The following is an 18,625-nucleotide window of genomic DNA, read 5'->3' on the forward strand; positions in this document are numbered from 1 at the left end:
CAGCTCTGTTAAGAGTGGACACTGAAAGAAGATTTTTGGTGATACCAGGCACATATAAGACATCTGAAAGTCTGAAAACTGAGCCATCAATGGCAGTAAGCTCAACATCTCCTGTGCCACGTACTGAATATGATGAGTTATTGGCACAAGTGACTTTCTTACCAACGGGAGGTGGATGCAAGGAAGTAAAAAGACACGTCCTAGAAGTGATGTGCTTGGATGCACCGCTGTCAAAATACCAAGTGTTCAGTGTTTCATTGACACTGAAAGCAGATGCATCCGTAGAAGAGTCATAACTGCAAGTCAAAAATGCATATGTATCATCATTACAAGTGGCTGTACTATCCCGAGCATCTGGAGCAGCCAGCCTAGAATCTCAAATGCAAGATAAAAAGGCATAATCCTGTACAACAAAGTTGGCTGCAGCATCCCCACTGTCAGATGCATGAGGAGCTGATCTGAAACAGCCATACCGTGAAACAGCCATACCGGAACTGTTTTTCTTCTCTTTTGCAAGCCTTTTCCTGCATTCTGCAATGTGATGACCTGGCTTTTTGCAGTGGTGACAAAAACCCTTCTTCTTGGGCTTACTTGCATCATTTTTAGCCTTATGTGAAGGCTGTCCTGACCCACTAGAAGGCTGATTTACTGATGTCTTTGCCTGTCCCTTTGTTTTTTATTTAAACTTTGAGAGCATAGCTTGTTCACCTGCACGTGAAGCCAAATTTTTCCTGGTCTGCTCTTCCTGAAGCAGAAGTCCTATCAACTCATGAAAAGTGAGAGGATTTGCACCCCCCCTCAATGATACGTTCAGCGAGGTATGAAACCTGAGATAAGACTCAGGAAGAGAATTCAGAGTGGTAGTAATCATCTCTAAATCAGGAATAATCTCATCTATGTTCAATAATTACTCTTTGAGATCCTGTAACTTTGTGAGGTGGACTGACATGGAGTCACCCTCTTCCATATGTGTATTACTTAACTCTCTTTTCAAGAAAGATACCCTTGCATCATTCCGGGCTGCATATATGCTTTCTAAAATATCCCACGCTGCCTTCGAGGTCTTACACGACCGGATATGCGGAATGATAAATCTTTTCACTGAAAGAGAGATGCATGACAAAGCTAAGGCATCCCGTGAATCCCATCTCTTCTAATCTGGAGTAGTGGCTATAGCTGCACCAACAACTTGTTCTGCAGCTGCACCCTGTGCACGACCTCTTCCACCTCCTTGCTAAGGAGGGGTATTAGGTGCCATACCTGATGGTCGGATCTCACCCCCATTCACATAATCCCATAAATTGCGAGAAATCAGAATATTGCGTACCATAAAACTCCAGAGGAAGAAGTTGGTACCATCCAACTTGTCTTCCTGTGAAAGACCACCGAACTGGAAGTCATTCTGATTTTGCTGGGCCCTATCTGAGAAAGAGATTTAAGCAGATACAAAACTGAATTCCCTTACTGGGAATGGAATGCACAACTCCCAAAAAACACAGCCAAGGACAGGCTGTAAATGCAACTCAGATTTCTATACTTGCACTGTCAGAAATCTGTCCAAGCATCAAAAACTTTCCAGAATCCGCCAAAAGTGCTGCAAAACACTTCAAGAAAGGCAGTATGAGCTGAAATCTCCAGAAATTGCTCTCCCAACACAAAAGCCCCAAAATAGGCCCGAAATTGCAACTAGAAAGGGGCAAATTGATCAAAAGCCCCAAATGTTGCAAGAATTACCCTCTGTCTGCAAAAGCCCCAAATTTTACTGCAAAATTGCTGTGTAATCACAAAATCCCCAAATTTCTTCAAGAAATTGTACTGCAAAACTGAAAGCCCCAAATTTCAAGCTTGAAATTGCAATCAGGAAGGGGCAAATTCACTAAAAGCCCCAAATTTGCAATTTCTGACCAAGAGCCCCAAATTTCAGACCAAATCTGCAGATCTATCTGCAATGTTTGCTTCGCAAGTAACTGAGAACCTGAAAATACCCAAATGACAGCAAAGAACTGCAAGTGTCTGCTAGTACAGTGAGTACAGACGACCAAGTACGAATGTACGACTGAGTACAAAAAAGCACGTACGGATCTCCCACACGTGCGAATGTACGACAAAGTACATATTGTACGGATAGTTACACAGAACCGTACGGCTATGACGCAGACTGTACGGAATCAGGACCTGTACGAAAGCAGAGCCTATACGGAAGTAGGGACAATGACCTGTTGTATGGCTTGTACGCGCAGGTATGGATGGTGACAGCGAACCGTACGGCAAGTACGAAAGCAGGTACGTGCAGGTGCGAATGGTGACAGCGAGCCATACGGAACTGTACGGCGAACCGTACAGTCTGGCGACGGACTGTACGGCTGAAGATTCGCTGTACGGAATGGAAATGCAGACTGTACGTCGCTTCACTTGTACGGACGACGAGCTGTACGACGGCCACGCAGGTACGGACGCGGCAGGTACGGTACGGCAAGGTACTGAAGGTACGGAAGGTAGCAGCAGGAGCGTGGGCTGTAGGCTGGAGCTGAACGGGGAAGAAGCAAGGAGCAGGATCAATTACTCTAATACCAAATGTGAGAGATTGGAGAGAGAGAGAGAGCAAGAGAGTGAGAGCTTGAGAGCTGAAAGCTTGAGAGCTGAGTTGCAATAGAAGAGTGTAAAGAGAACAACTCAAAGAGCGAGAGATAAGGTTTTGTCCTAGTGACAAAACCTTAGTAGTCACTAACCATAGTTAGTGCACTAACTATGGTTATGGTTAGTGCACTAACTATGGTTAGGGGAAAAAACCTCTTAAGGAGGAAAAAAGTGCCCCTAACTAGCTTATTAAATTACATTGGTCACTGCTGAATTATATCTATAATTCTAACATAGCTATCCCTGAAGAGGCAATGGAAACGCCCTCGGATCTCATACTAAACAGGACACCTAAAGATGAAATGCTCCTCTGTCTCAACCTCTTGCATGTCACACAGTGTGCATAGGCGCCTCTCCCTGGGTAGTCGCTCTGCTCTACCGCTCTCAATGCGAAGTCTGTGTGAAGAGACCCGGAACTGCTGCCCAAGAGAGATTCTTAGCGAGTGGGGTAGGTGAATCTGTGTGTATCCTGGTGGGTCAATGAAACCCTCCGCTGTGATATGTAAGAAGTGATCTCTGTAGAAGCTAAGCTTCACTGGGAGTTCACTCGGTCCCAACCAGGTCCGAAATGTGTGTAGCTGTAGTAGATCCTCACAGATAACCTGGTTGACCTCGTGTGATAGGAGGGGAGAGAACGGAGCATCCATGTTGTACTGGAAGGGAGGTAGTCTATCCATGTGAAGCCCCAGTCGCTCAAACCATCTCTCTGTACGTGCATACCAGCACCTCTAGTCCCGCCTGCTGCAAGTGCCACAGAAGAGAATAGAGCTATCCATGGTAGCTTGCTACGCCCCGAGGTGTAATCCCCATATTCCCTAACTCAGTACAGGTACGTGATGACCTGAAATGCAGCATCTAGCTGTAAAGGAGGTGACCCAAACTCAACCTGAATGATCTGATGAGGAATGGATGGCTTACCACGAATCATCCGTGATAACATGAGAACCTGCAGCCCCTCTCCACATGGGTCCACTCTGTATCCGACAAGTCTGGCCCCCAACAAGGGTTACCGTATATCCCCGTTGGGCGAACCAAGGAGTCAAAAAGCAAACCCTTGGTGCGTGGATCCTAAAAGTGCGAGCAGAAGCACTGCCTCTCTAGTCTGCCCTCTGCTCAAGCGTGTTTGCATTGCGGGTCTCATAGTGAAGTTGGGTCTAGAAAAGATAACCCCAAGATAAATGTATGATGAAACTATCTCAACAGGTGACCCCTCAAATGTGAACTGCTCCTGACGCATGATGGCTCGAGATGTTTTGAAGATCACGACCTTGGTTTTACCCAGGTTGACCTTCAAATCATGAGACTCACGAAAGGACTGTAGTGCGTCTAGGTGTCTCTGGAGCCCCTCTGCCCAGGAAGACGAGAGCTACATCATCTGCGTAGAGCAATATCTAGATCAGCGTGCCCGCAAGAGAGCAACCTACACCCCCCTGTGTCTGCATCACTGTCTCAAGCTTGTCAATGTAGAGGCCAAACAAGGTAGGCGACAAAGGACACCCTTGTTTGACCCCGATGGTGCTCATGATCTCGTCTGCCCATCCAGATCCTGCACGAATTCTACCTGAAACTCTCTCGTAAAGTGCCATGACAGCCCAGATGATCTCTTGGTCATAACCCAAATCTCGTAGGTGCCGTATGAGGCGGGCTCTCGGAACCGTGTCAAATGCCTTGCGAAAATCCACAAAGCAGCAATAAACCCTCTGCTTCCGTGCCCTCGCCTCCTCGATGATACATCTGAGCGTGATACATCATAGATTTATTCAGAAGGAGATGGAACAAGGATCAAGTATCGGCAAGGACTATAAGGACAATATTATTTTGCAGAAGTTCAAGGGGGAGACTACTTCAACTAATGAGTTACACGAATGGCTAAGCAAGCTGGAGGATTACTTCAAATTAAGCCCTAGAGATGATGCTGCCAACTTTCAGTTTGCAGCAGTACATCTTGAGAAATATGCTCACACATGGTGGAGGCATTACATTAGAAGTTGACAGTGGACTCAGACCCGCTTTGGCTACATGGGAGGAGTTGTTACCTTTCCCTCACCTTTGATTGTGGATCAATATGTGTGCCATTGGTATGATTTGTCGCAGAATGGTTCAGTCAAGCACTATATTAAACAATTTTGGAACCTCTCCTTGTTTTTGTGAAAGGAGTTAATGATAAGAAGAGGATGATCAGGTTTATACATGGGCTACAATCATCTATTGCTTCATATCTAGGCCCAAGTCCTTGGATGGGCTATGCAGCTAGCAGAATTATATGAGCCCAAACACAACTCCAAGGAGAAACATATTGGGGACTTTCCAGAAGTCGTCTAGTATGGATCATCACCCATAGTCAATCCCCATTTGCATCCCCTGTTTCTCTAGTGAAACAGAACAATGGTGCTTTCAGACTATGCATTGACTATATAGACAGCTCAATAAAATGACACTATTAAAAACAGATTCCCAATCCCTAGGGTGGATGACTTCTTGGATGAACTAAAGGGATTTAAATACTACTCTAAGATAGACCTCAGGTCAAAGTACCACCAACTAAGAATTAAGGAGGGTGATGAATATAAAACTGCTTTCAGAACGGAAAGAGGGCATTATGAGTTCAAAGTGATGCCTTTTGAACTCATTAAATCCCCTGCTACCATCCAATATTTGATGAACTTAATCCTTTGTCCTTACCTCTCCAACTTTGTGTTGGTATCCTTTGATGATATCCTCGTATACAATAGGAATAAAGAGGATCATCTACAGCATATTGCCAAAGTTTTGGAGGCTGTCAGAATGCACCAACTTTATGCCAAGCCCTCCAAGTGCTCTTGTATGGTGCAAAAGGTGGAATACCTAGGCTACATTATCACTCCTGAAGGTATTTCAGTGGATCCTTCCAAGGCACAAGTGATTAAACAGTAGCCAGTCCCTTCTACACTCACTCAGTTAAGAAGATTTCTTGGCTTGACATCACTTTACAGAAGATTCATCAAGAATTATGCCAAAAGAGCAGCTGCACTTACTGATTTGCTCAAGAAAGGAGCTTTTGTATGGGACCCTTGTGCTCAATTAGCCTTCAATGAGCTTAAGAAATCCCTCATGACAGCCCCAATCTTGGCATGTCCAGCTTTGTGGTGGATGCAAGTGGAAAAGGCATAGGAGCTGGTTTTCAAACAAGGCCATGGAGTAATTGCTTATAAGAGCAAGCTTTTGTATGGGACCCTTGTGCTCAATTAGCCTTCAATGATCTTAAGAAAGCCCTCATGACAGCCCCAATTTTGACATGTCCAGCTTTGTGGTGGATGCAAGTGGAAAAGGCATAGGAGCTGGGTTTTTTTTTTTTTCAAGAAAGAGACTTCTATTAAGTAAGAGAAAAAACCCGCGAGAGCAAGCTCAAAGCGGAATACATCATGTAACCATGCCTCAATATAGGAGCTGGTTTTCAAACAAGGTCATGGAGTAATTTCTTATAGAGCAGGAAACTGAGTGATAAGGAGTAAATATTCGCGACCAATGATAAGGAGATGCTTGCTATCATACATGCTATCAACAAATGGCATATACCTAGATGAATCCAGGAACATTCCCAAACTCATCCTCTAAAAACACAACATAGTGCAGTTTCAATCTCACGATAGTCACTCATAAGATTGAAAACCATAAACTCCATCATGCATAGCAGGGACTAGCTACATGCTATCAACAAATGGCATCACTACATATATGGTAGCCACTTTAAGGTAAGGACAGACCATATGTCATTGAGGTATTTCTAGACAAAGGTGGTTGGAGTTTGCACAAGGGTATGACTTTGATATCAAATATAAAAGAGGGAAAGAGAATGTGATAGCTGATGCTCTATCTAGATTGTGGTCATGTCAAGGCCATGCAGTCTATATGGATTGGACTCATGATATCTTGGAAGAGTATCGGGAACACCCTGAGTCTGCTATTATTTTTATGGCCCTTCACGACCTACATTGCATGGATTACCCACAGTATAACCTGAAGAATGGACTCCTATGGTACTTGGACAGAGTTTATTTGGTTCCTTATTCCTCCTTCAAGAATCTGATTTTGGCAAAAATGCATAGTTTTCCCATGGCAGGGCACATTGGGCTGGGCGAGGTGAAACGGAGCTTTTATTGGAAGGGGTTATGGAAGGATGTAGTGCATTATGTCAAGAGCTGTGAGCATTGTCAGGAAAACAGAACTGAAAACATTCATCCCGCAGGTCTCTTACACCCCTTACCTATTCCTGAAGGTAAGTGGACACGAATCAACATGGATTTCATTACTGGTCTGCCCAGGGATGGGAGCAGTATTTTTGTGGTTGAAGATAGGATGACCAAGACAGCCCAGTCTTATACCTCCTCACAAGTGGCCAATCAATTTGTGGAGAACATATTCAGGTTGAATGTTCTCCAACAAGAGAGAGTAAGTGACAGGGATGCAAAGTTTGAGTGGTTTTTGGAAGCATCTTTCTCACAAATAGGAACAAAATTGGCACCTAGCACAGCATACCATCCCCGATCAGATGGCCAAACTGCAATAAGTGGGTGGAAGAGTACTTGAGGCACTTTTGCTTTGAAACACAAATGTCCTGGGACAGATGGTTGTGCCTAGCAGAACTCTGTTATAACTCCACAAGGCATTTGTATGGATGTCAAAACCAAATCCTTCAAATTGCCTTCTACAATTCAAAACGAAATCCTTCTTGATCAGCATGCATGAGGTGCACAGAATGCAAGTCATCTTACAGTTGGCCCAAGATTATCTTCACAATCTCAAATGAAGGAGTATGCTGATCAGAAAAGAAGGTATGGTGAATTTCAGGAGGACGAGTGGATATATCTCAGACTGCACACGCATAGGTATGCCTCACTGAAAGGGAGCAACAAATTTCTTAAAAGGGTCGGTGATTTAGCCTACCAGTTGGACCTGCCTCCTTCCACCAAGATCCATGATGTATTCCATATATCCTTGCTTAAAAAGCATGTGGGAGCAGATATTCCAATTGCAGAAAAATTGCCTCCTATGGATGAATCTGGGCAAAAAGAGTACATACCAGAAAAGATATTGGGCTATAGAGACAAAATCCTCAGAAATAAGGTTTTGGTGGAGTACTACATTAAGTCAAAATGGTTACCAGAGGAAGACTCAACAGGGCAGCCTGAGAATATTATGCAGGATTTTCCCTATCTCTTGAGCTTTGGATCCCTTTCCATCCACAACTGGTTACAGTACATGAGCATGTTTATTCCCCTACTCCGTTGTATTACTTGTGTCCATTTTGAGGACAAAATTTTTATAAGTAGGAGGAGATCGTAACAGTAGTGCATGCTAAGGTAGCAGTCAGCTAGACAATGGGCCCTGTTAGCAATAAAGGGTTCCACTAATTGTAGCTACTTTAGTACTTTTCTGTACATTAAGTAGTAACACTAGGTTTTTATGAGGGCTTGCCACGTGGTTGTAATATCCCATAAGCAATCCGGTGCTAGCCCACTTTTCTAAAACTATATAAGGGGCTTCCGCTGTACTTTCAGGGCATTCAACACCAACGCAATCACATTTCATTCTATGAAAGTCGGTACTTTCTAAGCATCAGCCTATTGACTGCACATGCAAGGAGGATTGATTGCACCTAGCTCCAAGCTAGCCAACCACGTGGGAGCTGCTAAATCCCATGCCCTCTTCAGGTAAGAGTGATCTATCCTTTCATCGCTACTTCCCTCTCTGTCATTTCTACTATACAGTTTCATAGTTTCCCTAAAAGTAGTCACTGTTAGCAGCCTTCGTAAAAGCTATGTTTCACTTAGTAACATTATTGACATGTTAGGCTACCAATAAGTAATGCAGATGGTCCCAGCTAGTTGATGGATAATCTGTGTTGGCCTGGTACACCATAGATTATACCTATGGCATCATACATCCAGATACTCTGTGTTGCATCTGCATTTGCCACAACTGGCAATAGGGCTGTATGCTTAACTGTTGGTTGACTATAGTTAAAGGTAATCACCAACAAAACATTCCTTGATGTGATTATCTCTAATAAAGTAGAGGAAACACAAAACTAAAATAGAGGAAAGCTCAACTTAAACTCAACCTGGGTACTAGAGAGTCATTATATTTTGGTGGATTTGTCTGTTAAGTTTTTTGGAATCTTTTTTAAAAAGAGAAGACTATTTAAAGCATACCGAAGAATGATAGGGAAGTTCCTCTACTCGGCAGAACTAAAATCAGATATAAGGTGAAGAACATCAAAGCCCCCAATCGCCATTCTTAAAGCTGAATCTTGAAGTCTTTGAAGTGGCTGAGAAAACCGAAAGTATCACAATCACCCAACTTGTTCTCTGGATGTATTTCAAAGTATGCCTACCAAGTATAAAGTGTACAATAATAAAATGCTCAACTTAATTCGAACTCTAAAGAATTGAATCCTCCTCAAGTGTAATAACACTGTCAATCCAAGCTCTTATGGACCAGTTAGTTTTGATACCCTCTTAAAACGAGATTATAACTAGACTTGAACGAATACAATGATCTATTGATCTTACAGCTAGAAATAAAGTCGTAGGAGAAGGTAAGAAATCTCAATGCATTAGGTACTGAGCTCAAGCATTTGAGAGGAAAGTATCATATCTATGAGTATGTCTTGGCACCATGAGGGCTTATCCCTACTAGTGATGACATCTATGCAGTGGGATATCTCTGAAGCAATCACAAGACAAACTATCAGTTTGTTAGTGGTTGCTTCATCTACCATCAGTCCCACAAATGGCAAGATATCTAAGAGAACAAATAGTAATAAGGGAGCACCCATGGACTATAAGTTTTCCTTGACAGCTCTTCTTTACATCATTCAGGACCATAAGGCCATTAATGCCTCTGTAGCGCAGCGGATCCTTTATAGTTTACCATTAGACATAATCTGTTTGTTAGTGGTTTCTTCATCTCCCATCAATCCCACAAAATGGCATTGGCTCAGGCTTAAGTAAACATGTCAAAAACTTATCGAAAATTCATGAAACTTGAAACTTAAAAACTTGAAAACAAGAATCAACAGAGGTGAGATTATATACCTCTCCAAAAGCCAGCACAAATGTGACAGACAAAATGACAGCAACCACAGTGTTGAAGATGTTATCCAAAAAGATCGGAAGAGCCTGCATGATAAATCCAGTTTATCTACAAGATTCATCACATTATAATCTGCGTAGAATACAATTCACCAGTACCACTGTCCTACCAAAGCCTATCTAAATCTATGAAACTTTCATGTCTCCCTCTGCCTTTACAATATCCTTAATTGCTGTGGGAACATCAAGACAAACCCACATAGCTGGCTATGCCTAGGTAGAAAACATAAATTTCTTAAAAGGTTCATCTAAAAATGAATAACAATTTAGACTTGAAGACGTGCATTCACTGCCAGAACAGTTACCCTGGTAGAAGGCACATCTTCAAATCAGCACAATTTAAGCCTTACCGAATCAAATAGGCTCAGTTTCAGAGAAAGAGAACCATCATACCTCCATTGCAATAGCATTGCATAACAGAAGTGTTACTAAAAGCTGGTGCTGCTTTTGAACCACGGGAAGAATGGATGCTGCAGATAAATATTTACATATGGTTAGTATAAGTCATAGACGGAGGTGATACGATAACATGTCAGCCTAACTCTGAAAATTTGTTTTGTTTGTGCAGGTTTGTGCATAAGCCTATACAATAACTATATGCATACGCATACACCACTACTTGCATAGATTCGGATCCCTCAAGTTTTTGAAAATGCAAATGAACATAATTCCTGAAGGAATCTACACACAGGCCCTAATTAGCCCTGATTGAAAGACTCATCGTGCAATTCCTCCACATTCTTTTTCATGTTCAGTGAAAGCATACGCCTTCTAGCAAATGGAAGAACAAGGAGAAGGACTCCGCGTAATCCAATTTGGTCGCTATGCATAACCTCAGACTATAGATTGAAGCAGTTGCAAGATCAAAGAAGCGCAAGCTCGAACACTAGATCTTTGTCTCAAGTAAATATATCTAGATGAATCCAGGAACATGCCCAAACTCATCCTCTAAAAACACAACATAGAGCAGTTTCAATCTCATGATAGTCACTCATAAGGTTGGACAATTCAATAAAGTCCACCCCTTGGGCGTCAGATCAGACTTTTAATAAAGGCTTTAGGTGACGTTGAGACTCTCAAAAAGATCCACTCAAGATTGCCTACAGACATTAAGTCTAAACACCCCAAAGAAACATCCTCTTTAACTTGACACTTACATTCTTCAACGTTTCAAGTGGCTGGACTGGATATTCGATGCTAGGAGTATGGCACTCAGGAGAAGAGGGAATATGCATAGCTTTGGGATAGAAAACAGCATAAGACATGGGGTTCATGATAAATACGCTCGCCAATCTGTTGCTAGGAACCTCATCATTAGGATACGTGCTGTCTTTCCTGCATTTTCCCCCGGATGGTCGCTTGGGACTGGTTTGCAATGCTTTAGCATTGGACAGTGCATGTCATTGCTGATTGCTTCTGGGAGTTCCTCAACAGGGAATTATGTGGCATGGAAGGATAGCATTAACTCTGCATATTGGTTTCAGTAGGAGGGATGTTCGGGGCGATGATGATCTGAGAGAGGTAGACGACTTGCTGTTTTCAGATGCAACAGTTATGGAAAAGGACGATTGTATTCCCAGAAAGAAGAAAGGAAGGAAGTGACTAAGCAAAGAGTTTCAGAAAACATAAGAGAACAAAACCACCACCCGCCTCCACCATGGGATCCTCATCATCAACTTCGACAGTTACAGCAGGAGCCTCTACCTCGACAGCCATATCGACTGCTACACTGACGACCGTTCCATCAATGATCACCCACTCCCAGATTCGCATACTGGTTTACAGTACTCTTTCTCTTCCCTCTCACCTCTCCCTCTGAGCCAGCCCTCTTTCCAGTACTCTACTGGAATCCCCTCATCATTTATATCCCCACTCTCTGCTCACATTACCAGCTCACCATCTACCATCCAGCCCCACTTCTCTACCTTTGCACCAGGCCTCTACCAATCCGAGATCCCGAGAGGTCCAAGCTACTCATTCGCAGACCCGCTAGATCTATGGGATTCTCTCCTAGAATCCCCTCATAGAAGTACATAGCATTCGGGCACGTGAAGCGGAGTTGACCCGGTTTGCACAAGAGCAGGCCTGTTTCACCCAGGAGCAGGTGACTGTTATTCAGCAGTAGGCCAATCTCATCCAGGAGCTCAGACAGGACATGATGGAGCTCAAGAAGGAGTTTTCTTCCTTGAACGCAGCCTTGGGGGGTACACCTGCAGCAGTCGTGGAGGCTCAGATAGCCACCATGCAGTCGGCCATAGCAGAGAATTCCAAATGGGTAGATGTGGTGAAGCGGGAGCCTGTTTCAGCTACCCTTTTGGAGCAGTAGCAGAGGGCCACCAAGGCTCTCAATATGAGAGTCCGAGGGATCCCACGGATAGAGACTGCACCGATGGGCCACACGACCACCTTCGTGGTGACCATACTATTGTGGGAGCATGGCGAGTGGGGAGAGATCCCAACAGAGAGCAGCCTCTTGTTATACGTTTCAGAGACACTCAGGCACGCCCGGCAGCTTTGCGTCGTAAATCAGCTCTACATGATCACCCCACTATATCTATGGATGAGGACTTGACTTTTTTACAGATAGAGGAGACACGAACTCTTTTGCAGCTACATGATGGGAAGTGGGCAGTAGTGCGGGATGGACGCCTCATCACCAGACCCCGTTGACCACCTGATCGCTCCTCCACAGAGGGGGCGGGGTCTATGAGACTCAGGATATTGAGACCCTTGCCTGCACCGTTTGGAACTGTAATGGTACCCTCTGGTCCGAGCCTCGGAATTTCTCGGAGTCATACACAGGAGAAGACATAGTCTTCTACACAGGGACGCATCAGAGCTCAGAGCTCCCCTTACCGGTGGTCAGTGGATACACTTGGGAGTCTCTTATTGGGGCGATATCAATGGAGAGGAGAGATCCACATTCTAGGTTTCCTTGGATCCGACTACGACGCATCACTAGCCGTAATCTCTTCATAACGATCTGCTACTTCCCACCAGAGACCTCACACTTTGCCAGGGCAGATATGGAGGAGGCTGAGACATCACCATATACATCCCTCTACCCTGATATCATGGATTTCTCAAGCCGCAGAGATGTTCTACTAGTGGGGGACTTCAACATGAGGACAGGAGCACGCCAACTGCCACTACTGGATTTTCGAGAGGATGTTGTTTTACTTCCCAACGTAGACATTGCTGACGCTAGCATGTCACGAGTGTCTGCTCATAGACGGGCCCATATCACTTCTTATGGACATGCACTACTGGATCTAGGTACAGCACACGATCTCATTATCTATAATGGTCTTGAGCGATGGCCCTCCTCCAACGGCTTCACTTGCTTTCCACATGGAGGAGGGTCTAGGGTAGTTGATTATATCTTGGGATCCCTTAACTTCACATCACACATCACACACTTCTCCATTTCGTCATCACCACCTGGACATATCTCTTCTTCAATATCACCACTCACTGCCTTGCTCTACCACTCACCACACCTCCCTCCAACACTACCTATCACGACATACACTTTGACCACACCCTCTCACCCATATACTCTGCACGGCTCTACACTCTACTCACTATATCGACCATATATCCCTCCTAGAGGACCGAGCCGCATTGATTTAGCCGATCACTGCACGAAGCTGCCCTTCATGCCTTCCGTACACCACACGTTCCAACCATCCACTGCCTTTAGGGTCTGTGCCATGTAATAGGTGGTATGACGGTGGAAGTAAAGCTCTTCGCCGACAACTCCGATTCGAATCCCAACATGGCCTACCCAGTGAACCAGGCATGTTACGTGAGCATCGCCATCTAGTTCGCCAAAAGAAACAAAACTTTGTCCACCAAAACAAGGATGAATTACTGAACATTCTTTTCAGTAATAATCCCAAAGACTTTTGGCGACGGTTTCTTGAATGGCGCCCCCCCTCACCACTCACAGACACTCAAGTTTGGCACAACTACGCCCGCACACTTTATGACATCCTCGACCAGCCCACACCTGAACTCTCGCACACACCACGACCTACCTCTTGCACTCTCTCCATTAAGGAAGGCATCGAAGATGCGGTCATGATGCTTCATAAATAGCCGAGCGAAGGATCATGAGGAATTATGCACCGAGTTTGTTGCATGCGGGATTGATATCCTAGCCCCTATCCTTGCAAAGCTATTTAATGAAGCAGTTTGTCTCGATCCCACGTACTTGGACCCTCAACAGTATCACACTTATCCACAAGGCAGGGGATCCCATGGATCCAAGTAACTACAGGACCATTATGATCAGGCATGTCATGTCCAAGATATATGCTTCGGTGCTAGATATGGAGGTCAGTCCCTATGCAAAGATGTAGGGACTAGGCAGGCTTTTGACATAACCACGGGACCATGGATCATATCCTTACACTTATGAGTGTCATAGAGGAGGCTAGGACACAGAGACAAAGGGTATATTGCTGCTTTGTGGATTTCCGCAAAGCCTTCGATACAGTGCCTCGAGCATGCCTCATCAGGCAATTACAGGAGCTGCGGTATGGGTCAGAGATAGTTTGGTATGTTATGGCACTTTATGAGAGTGTTTTTGGCAGGGTTCGAATAGGGGGAGGATGGAAGATCCTGAGCACCACTGGGGTCAAACAAGGTTGTCCACTTACCGACCTTGTTTGGCCTCTACATAGACGAGCTTGAGACTTTTATAAGGATACCAGGAGGTGATGGTTGCTCTCTTGCCGGTTATTTGCTCCAGATATTTATGTACGCTGATGATGTGGTGCTCCTATCCTCGTCAGCAGAGAGGCTCCAGCCCTTCATCATCAAGCTACACGCATGACTGCGTTTCGCTCCCTCTGTTGCTATCTTTTCTATAGTTTCTCTACATGGAATCATCTTTCTGATTCACCTCAGCCACAGTCCTTGAGACACAACCGCTTGAGGTTCTTGTATTCAGTTTTTCATATTACCGACAGGCACTATGTTTTCTTAGTTCCGTTCTTCAGTTGTGTCTGAGTATCGTCTATTTTTTATCGCTCCACTGCAAACCCTATCGTTTCTCTATATGGTATCAGAGCGATGGTGATCTAAAGACCCCAGATCTCTGGTGATCTAAAGATCATGCTTCTTCATGGAGGCCATAGGTACGGAGAGCATCACTCCTATGTTGAGATATCGAGCTCCTGTCACGGGGGCGTGAAATTCTAAGTACTTTAATGTACTACAAGACCGTGACAACTTTGGTTTTAAAAGTCCAAGCGTGGGCTTAATAATGTGTAATTAAACGCGGCATGGTGCCTAGCACATAAGCGTAATTAATCCCTAGGCCCAAAGGCATTCCAAGGAATTAAAAGAGTGGTTGTTGGGAAATGATGATGTGGCATTTTTAATGGGCCCCCTAGAGGGCCATGTACCTTTAGTGGCCCCCCTAGAGTTCCAGGTGGCTCTAGTGCCTTCTACATGCTCCTTTGCCATTCCTGGACCTTCCTGGGCCTTCTAAACTTCACATGTGTGGTTTTCTCTCTCATCTTCTTCCTTTGTTGAGATTTTGGACTGGTTTTTCAGCCTCCTCCAGCTGAATTCCGTTTTTCTTCATAACTCCTCACCCGTTTGGATTCCTCGACTTCCGTTTGGCCCGATGGCTTCCCCTCTGCCTCCCCTTCGTAGTGATATGCTTTTCCCTCCGTGCGTTTGGTAGAACGGGCAGAGCTGAGCACTTCTTTTGCTGGCCGAATTTGCAAAAGTGGCTTTTTCTGGACCTTTTTGCTTCTACCGCCTCCTGGGCCTCTCCTCTTGCAAAGCTACAGCTTTCTGTTGAATTTCGAGTGATCCGACGCGCTGGTTGACTGGTTTTTCTCAGTCTTGGAGGACTTTCTGGCGATGAAACTTCTCCAAAACCTTCTCAATGCATTCCTCTTTGAAGCACGCTTCTTTTGAGCCCAAGAACTCCCACTTCTTCGCGACAGAAGTGCTTCTTTTCGCATTTTTCAGTGGAATTCTTGCTGGTCGGCTCTTGTAAATGCTCTTTCTTCATGCCTTTGCACTCCTCTTTGGCTGAGAATGCAATTGGGCATTGGCTACTATGTCCTCTTGGCGATTGAGGACTTGGTTCGAGTCTTCACGGCTTGGTGAGTTGTGATTGTGCTACTGCAATTTCTTTTGCCATAAGCTATTGGTTGGCCTCGTGTGCCGCCTCTTTCTTGGCTCACAGGTGCCCAGGCAGTGCTACATGAGTCATTCTTTGGTTGGGTACTTTGCTGATCTTATTTTGGAGCTTTGAAAAGCTTTGTGAATACATCTGGAAACCACTCAAAGAGAGTGCAGCTGGGGTGCAGTGTGATTGCATCTGGACAGCCAATGGAATTGCACTCGGAAAAGAGAATGCCTTTGGGTTGAGCCTATGGGTTAAGTGCACTTATGTGATGGTGTTATATGCTTGAAAGCCTTGCGAAGGCTTAGTGAATTGGGGCTGCGTGCTCAGTTGCAGGGAAGGTCTCCCAGATGCAACTTGTAATCATTTCACAGTGAAATATAAAGAAATACCGAAAGAGGCGCCACGGTGCTTGGGGCCAATCGGGTGCACTTGTCTATGTCTGTTGAGCAGGGGCATTCTAGCCTCCATCCCTTTTTCAGTGGTTTTGTTTGTGAACAAATGGGTAAATGCCAAATGGTGATCATGCAATGGTTAATGGTTGTGATATATGCTTTGTGAGCTGTAAATAAGTGCTGAAGTGATTAAAGGTTTAGTTCCACTGCCCTCTGAGTGATTAGAGGCCGGTTTCAGCTCCACTCGTGATATGCCAGGGTGACCGTTGTGCATTTATGTCATCGACTTGTTAGCTGCAGATGCGGTTGGTACACCGCCCATGAATAATAGCTGATTGACAGCTATCTTTATGTACTCTAGTTCGTGGCTCAATTAGTATGCCACCTTAGTTAGCTGAGTTTGGTTTGAGACCCACATATAGGGTTCTTCTATTTTTTTGTACTAGAGTTCTTTTGGTTTTCACAACTAAGAAGAGGAAAACGTTTTCAGCCTCCACCTTTGTGTGTATTCCCCCATTGTGTATGTGAGAAAGCCGCAAGTGAGACTCCTTCCCTCTCTCCCACTATCTTCACACTCAAGTGCATGTGGGAGACCTCTAACTAGGCGCGCACAGGCTAAACTGAGGTTTTGGAATTTTTTAAATTCTCGGGCTACCCCAGAGGTATCCCAACAGTCGTGGGGATATCTCTATGGAGACGGTCATAGGGATAGGGTATCACATCGGATGGTGGGATACTCGTATAGTGACGGGCGGTGGGATAATTATAGCGACAGGTGGTGGAGTAGGCGTATCGTAAGATGATCAGCGGGATAAATCTTGCCATGTGTTTGGTGGGATAAGACACAAGTGATATCCCTACGGGAATAGGGATAAGGTTAAGACAACAGGCGATGAGATAAGGAGGTTGGCCGGATAATGATCAACGTACCGGTCGGCAATATAGTTATGGCGACGGGCGTGGGGATGAAAAATAGCGCCAGGTAACAAAATAGGCATATCGCGAACGACGACGATCGACGAAATAAAAATAGCAATGGGCAACATGATAGGCATAACACCATGGTTTGCAAAATATGGATATGACCACGGGCATGGGGGTAAGGTATCACACTGGGCAGTGGAATACTGGTAGAGCAACAATCGGCGGAATAACGAGATAGCAATGGTCAACAAAATAGCTCTAAGGCCACGAGTCAACGGCTGTCAGGTTGACGGGATAGTTAACTCTGACACGCATTTACTACGGGAGAGAACTCCATCTTCTACTCCCATCCCTCCCTCCCTTTCTAAACTCCATCTTCTACTCCCATCCCTCCCTCCCTTTCTAACCTCCATCTTCTACTCCCATCCCTCCCTCCCTTTTCGGTTTCAGGCTTGACACTCCCCATTCCTTCGAACAAGGAGGTCATGATCCTTCACCTCTACCAGATCTCCATTGGCATCAACTTCCAGGATCTACAAGTTCTCCCTAGGCGGGATCCTTTCTGTTCAGATGTGTCTTGATGTTTCGAATGTTCTACATGCATGCAGGCGGGGATAGACTCCTCTCTCCCGAGGTCCAAGATCGGGCACTCACTGGCTCACCGTTCAGGTCCGATCTCTTCCTTTGGGGGAATCCCACCATCTCTGGATTATCAGTGCTGCTACGAGATATTTGTTCTTTACCTTTGCTTTTCCCTCCACCTTTCGGCGGTGAGAGGGGGTGGCTTATTTTCTCGAGCTTCACGGTGTTCTTGTTTCTGCTGATCATAAGTGTAACTCAGGCACTTGAGGAAGTGAACAATTCCCTTGCAAGGGCACTCCTCTTGTGACCTTCTCTACATTTTTTTTTGCATTGCATCTCTTGGGCATTTCGCAGGGATTGCCACCACCACCGTCAACATCTCTACACGACGCTCCAAGCACACAATGTCTGCTCCTCCAAATTGGCAATTGAGAGGCGGTGTTAAGCAACTACAATCCCCAATTTAGGGGCAAACAAACCAGCAGCCAGCAGAGCCATGCTATCTGCCAGATTCAGGCCGACCAGCTGGTCTGGCCGACCCAGAACTGGCCGACCAGCCCACCGACCAGCTGGCCGACTGCCTGGGTCAAGCCTATAAAAGACTACCTCTCCCCCTCATTCTCTGAGACAGGACCTGCAGCTGCTCTTCACCTCTACCATTCTTTGCTGCAGCCCCTCCTACTCCAGATCTGCTCCTCTTCTGCCTACTCCATCCTCTGCCCCTCTATTCCTCTTCTCCAGATCTAGCCCTGGACCTCCAGCTGCTGCTCCAAATCTGCTCCTCACCACCTAGGGGCAGCTCC

General features: G+C 45.2%; 1 protein-coding gene across 1 annotated transcript in view; it reads right to left on the reverse strand.

Moving 5' to 3' along the window:
* The window catches only part of LOC147880106 (DUF21 domain-containing protein At4g14240-like), an 88,351-nt gene that overhangs the window by 51,588 nt on the left and 18,138 nt on the right, over window positions 1-18,625 (reverse strand). Inside the window, exons 3-4 of the mRNA XM_087372017.1 lie at window positions 10,164-10,240; window positions 9,714-9,797 (exon numbers count right to left, since the gene is read on the reverse strand). Coding sequence (XP_087228143.1) covers window positions 9,714-9,797; window positions 10,164-10,240 — 161 coding nt within the window. The remainder of the gene's footprint in view (window positions 1-9,713; window positions 9,798-10,163; window positions 10,241-18,625) is intronic.

Source organism: Dipteris shenzhenensis, chromosome 33 (genome assembly GCF_047967505.1).
Source record: "Dipteris shenzhenensis isolate YYH24624 ecotype China chromosome 33, Dip_SZ_1.0, whole genome shotgun sequence".
NCBI lineage: Eukaryota > Viridiplantae > Streptophyta > Polypodiopsida > Gleicheniales > Dipteridaceae > Dipteris > Dipteris shenzhenensis.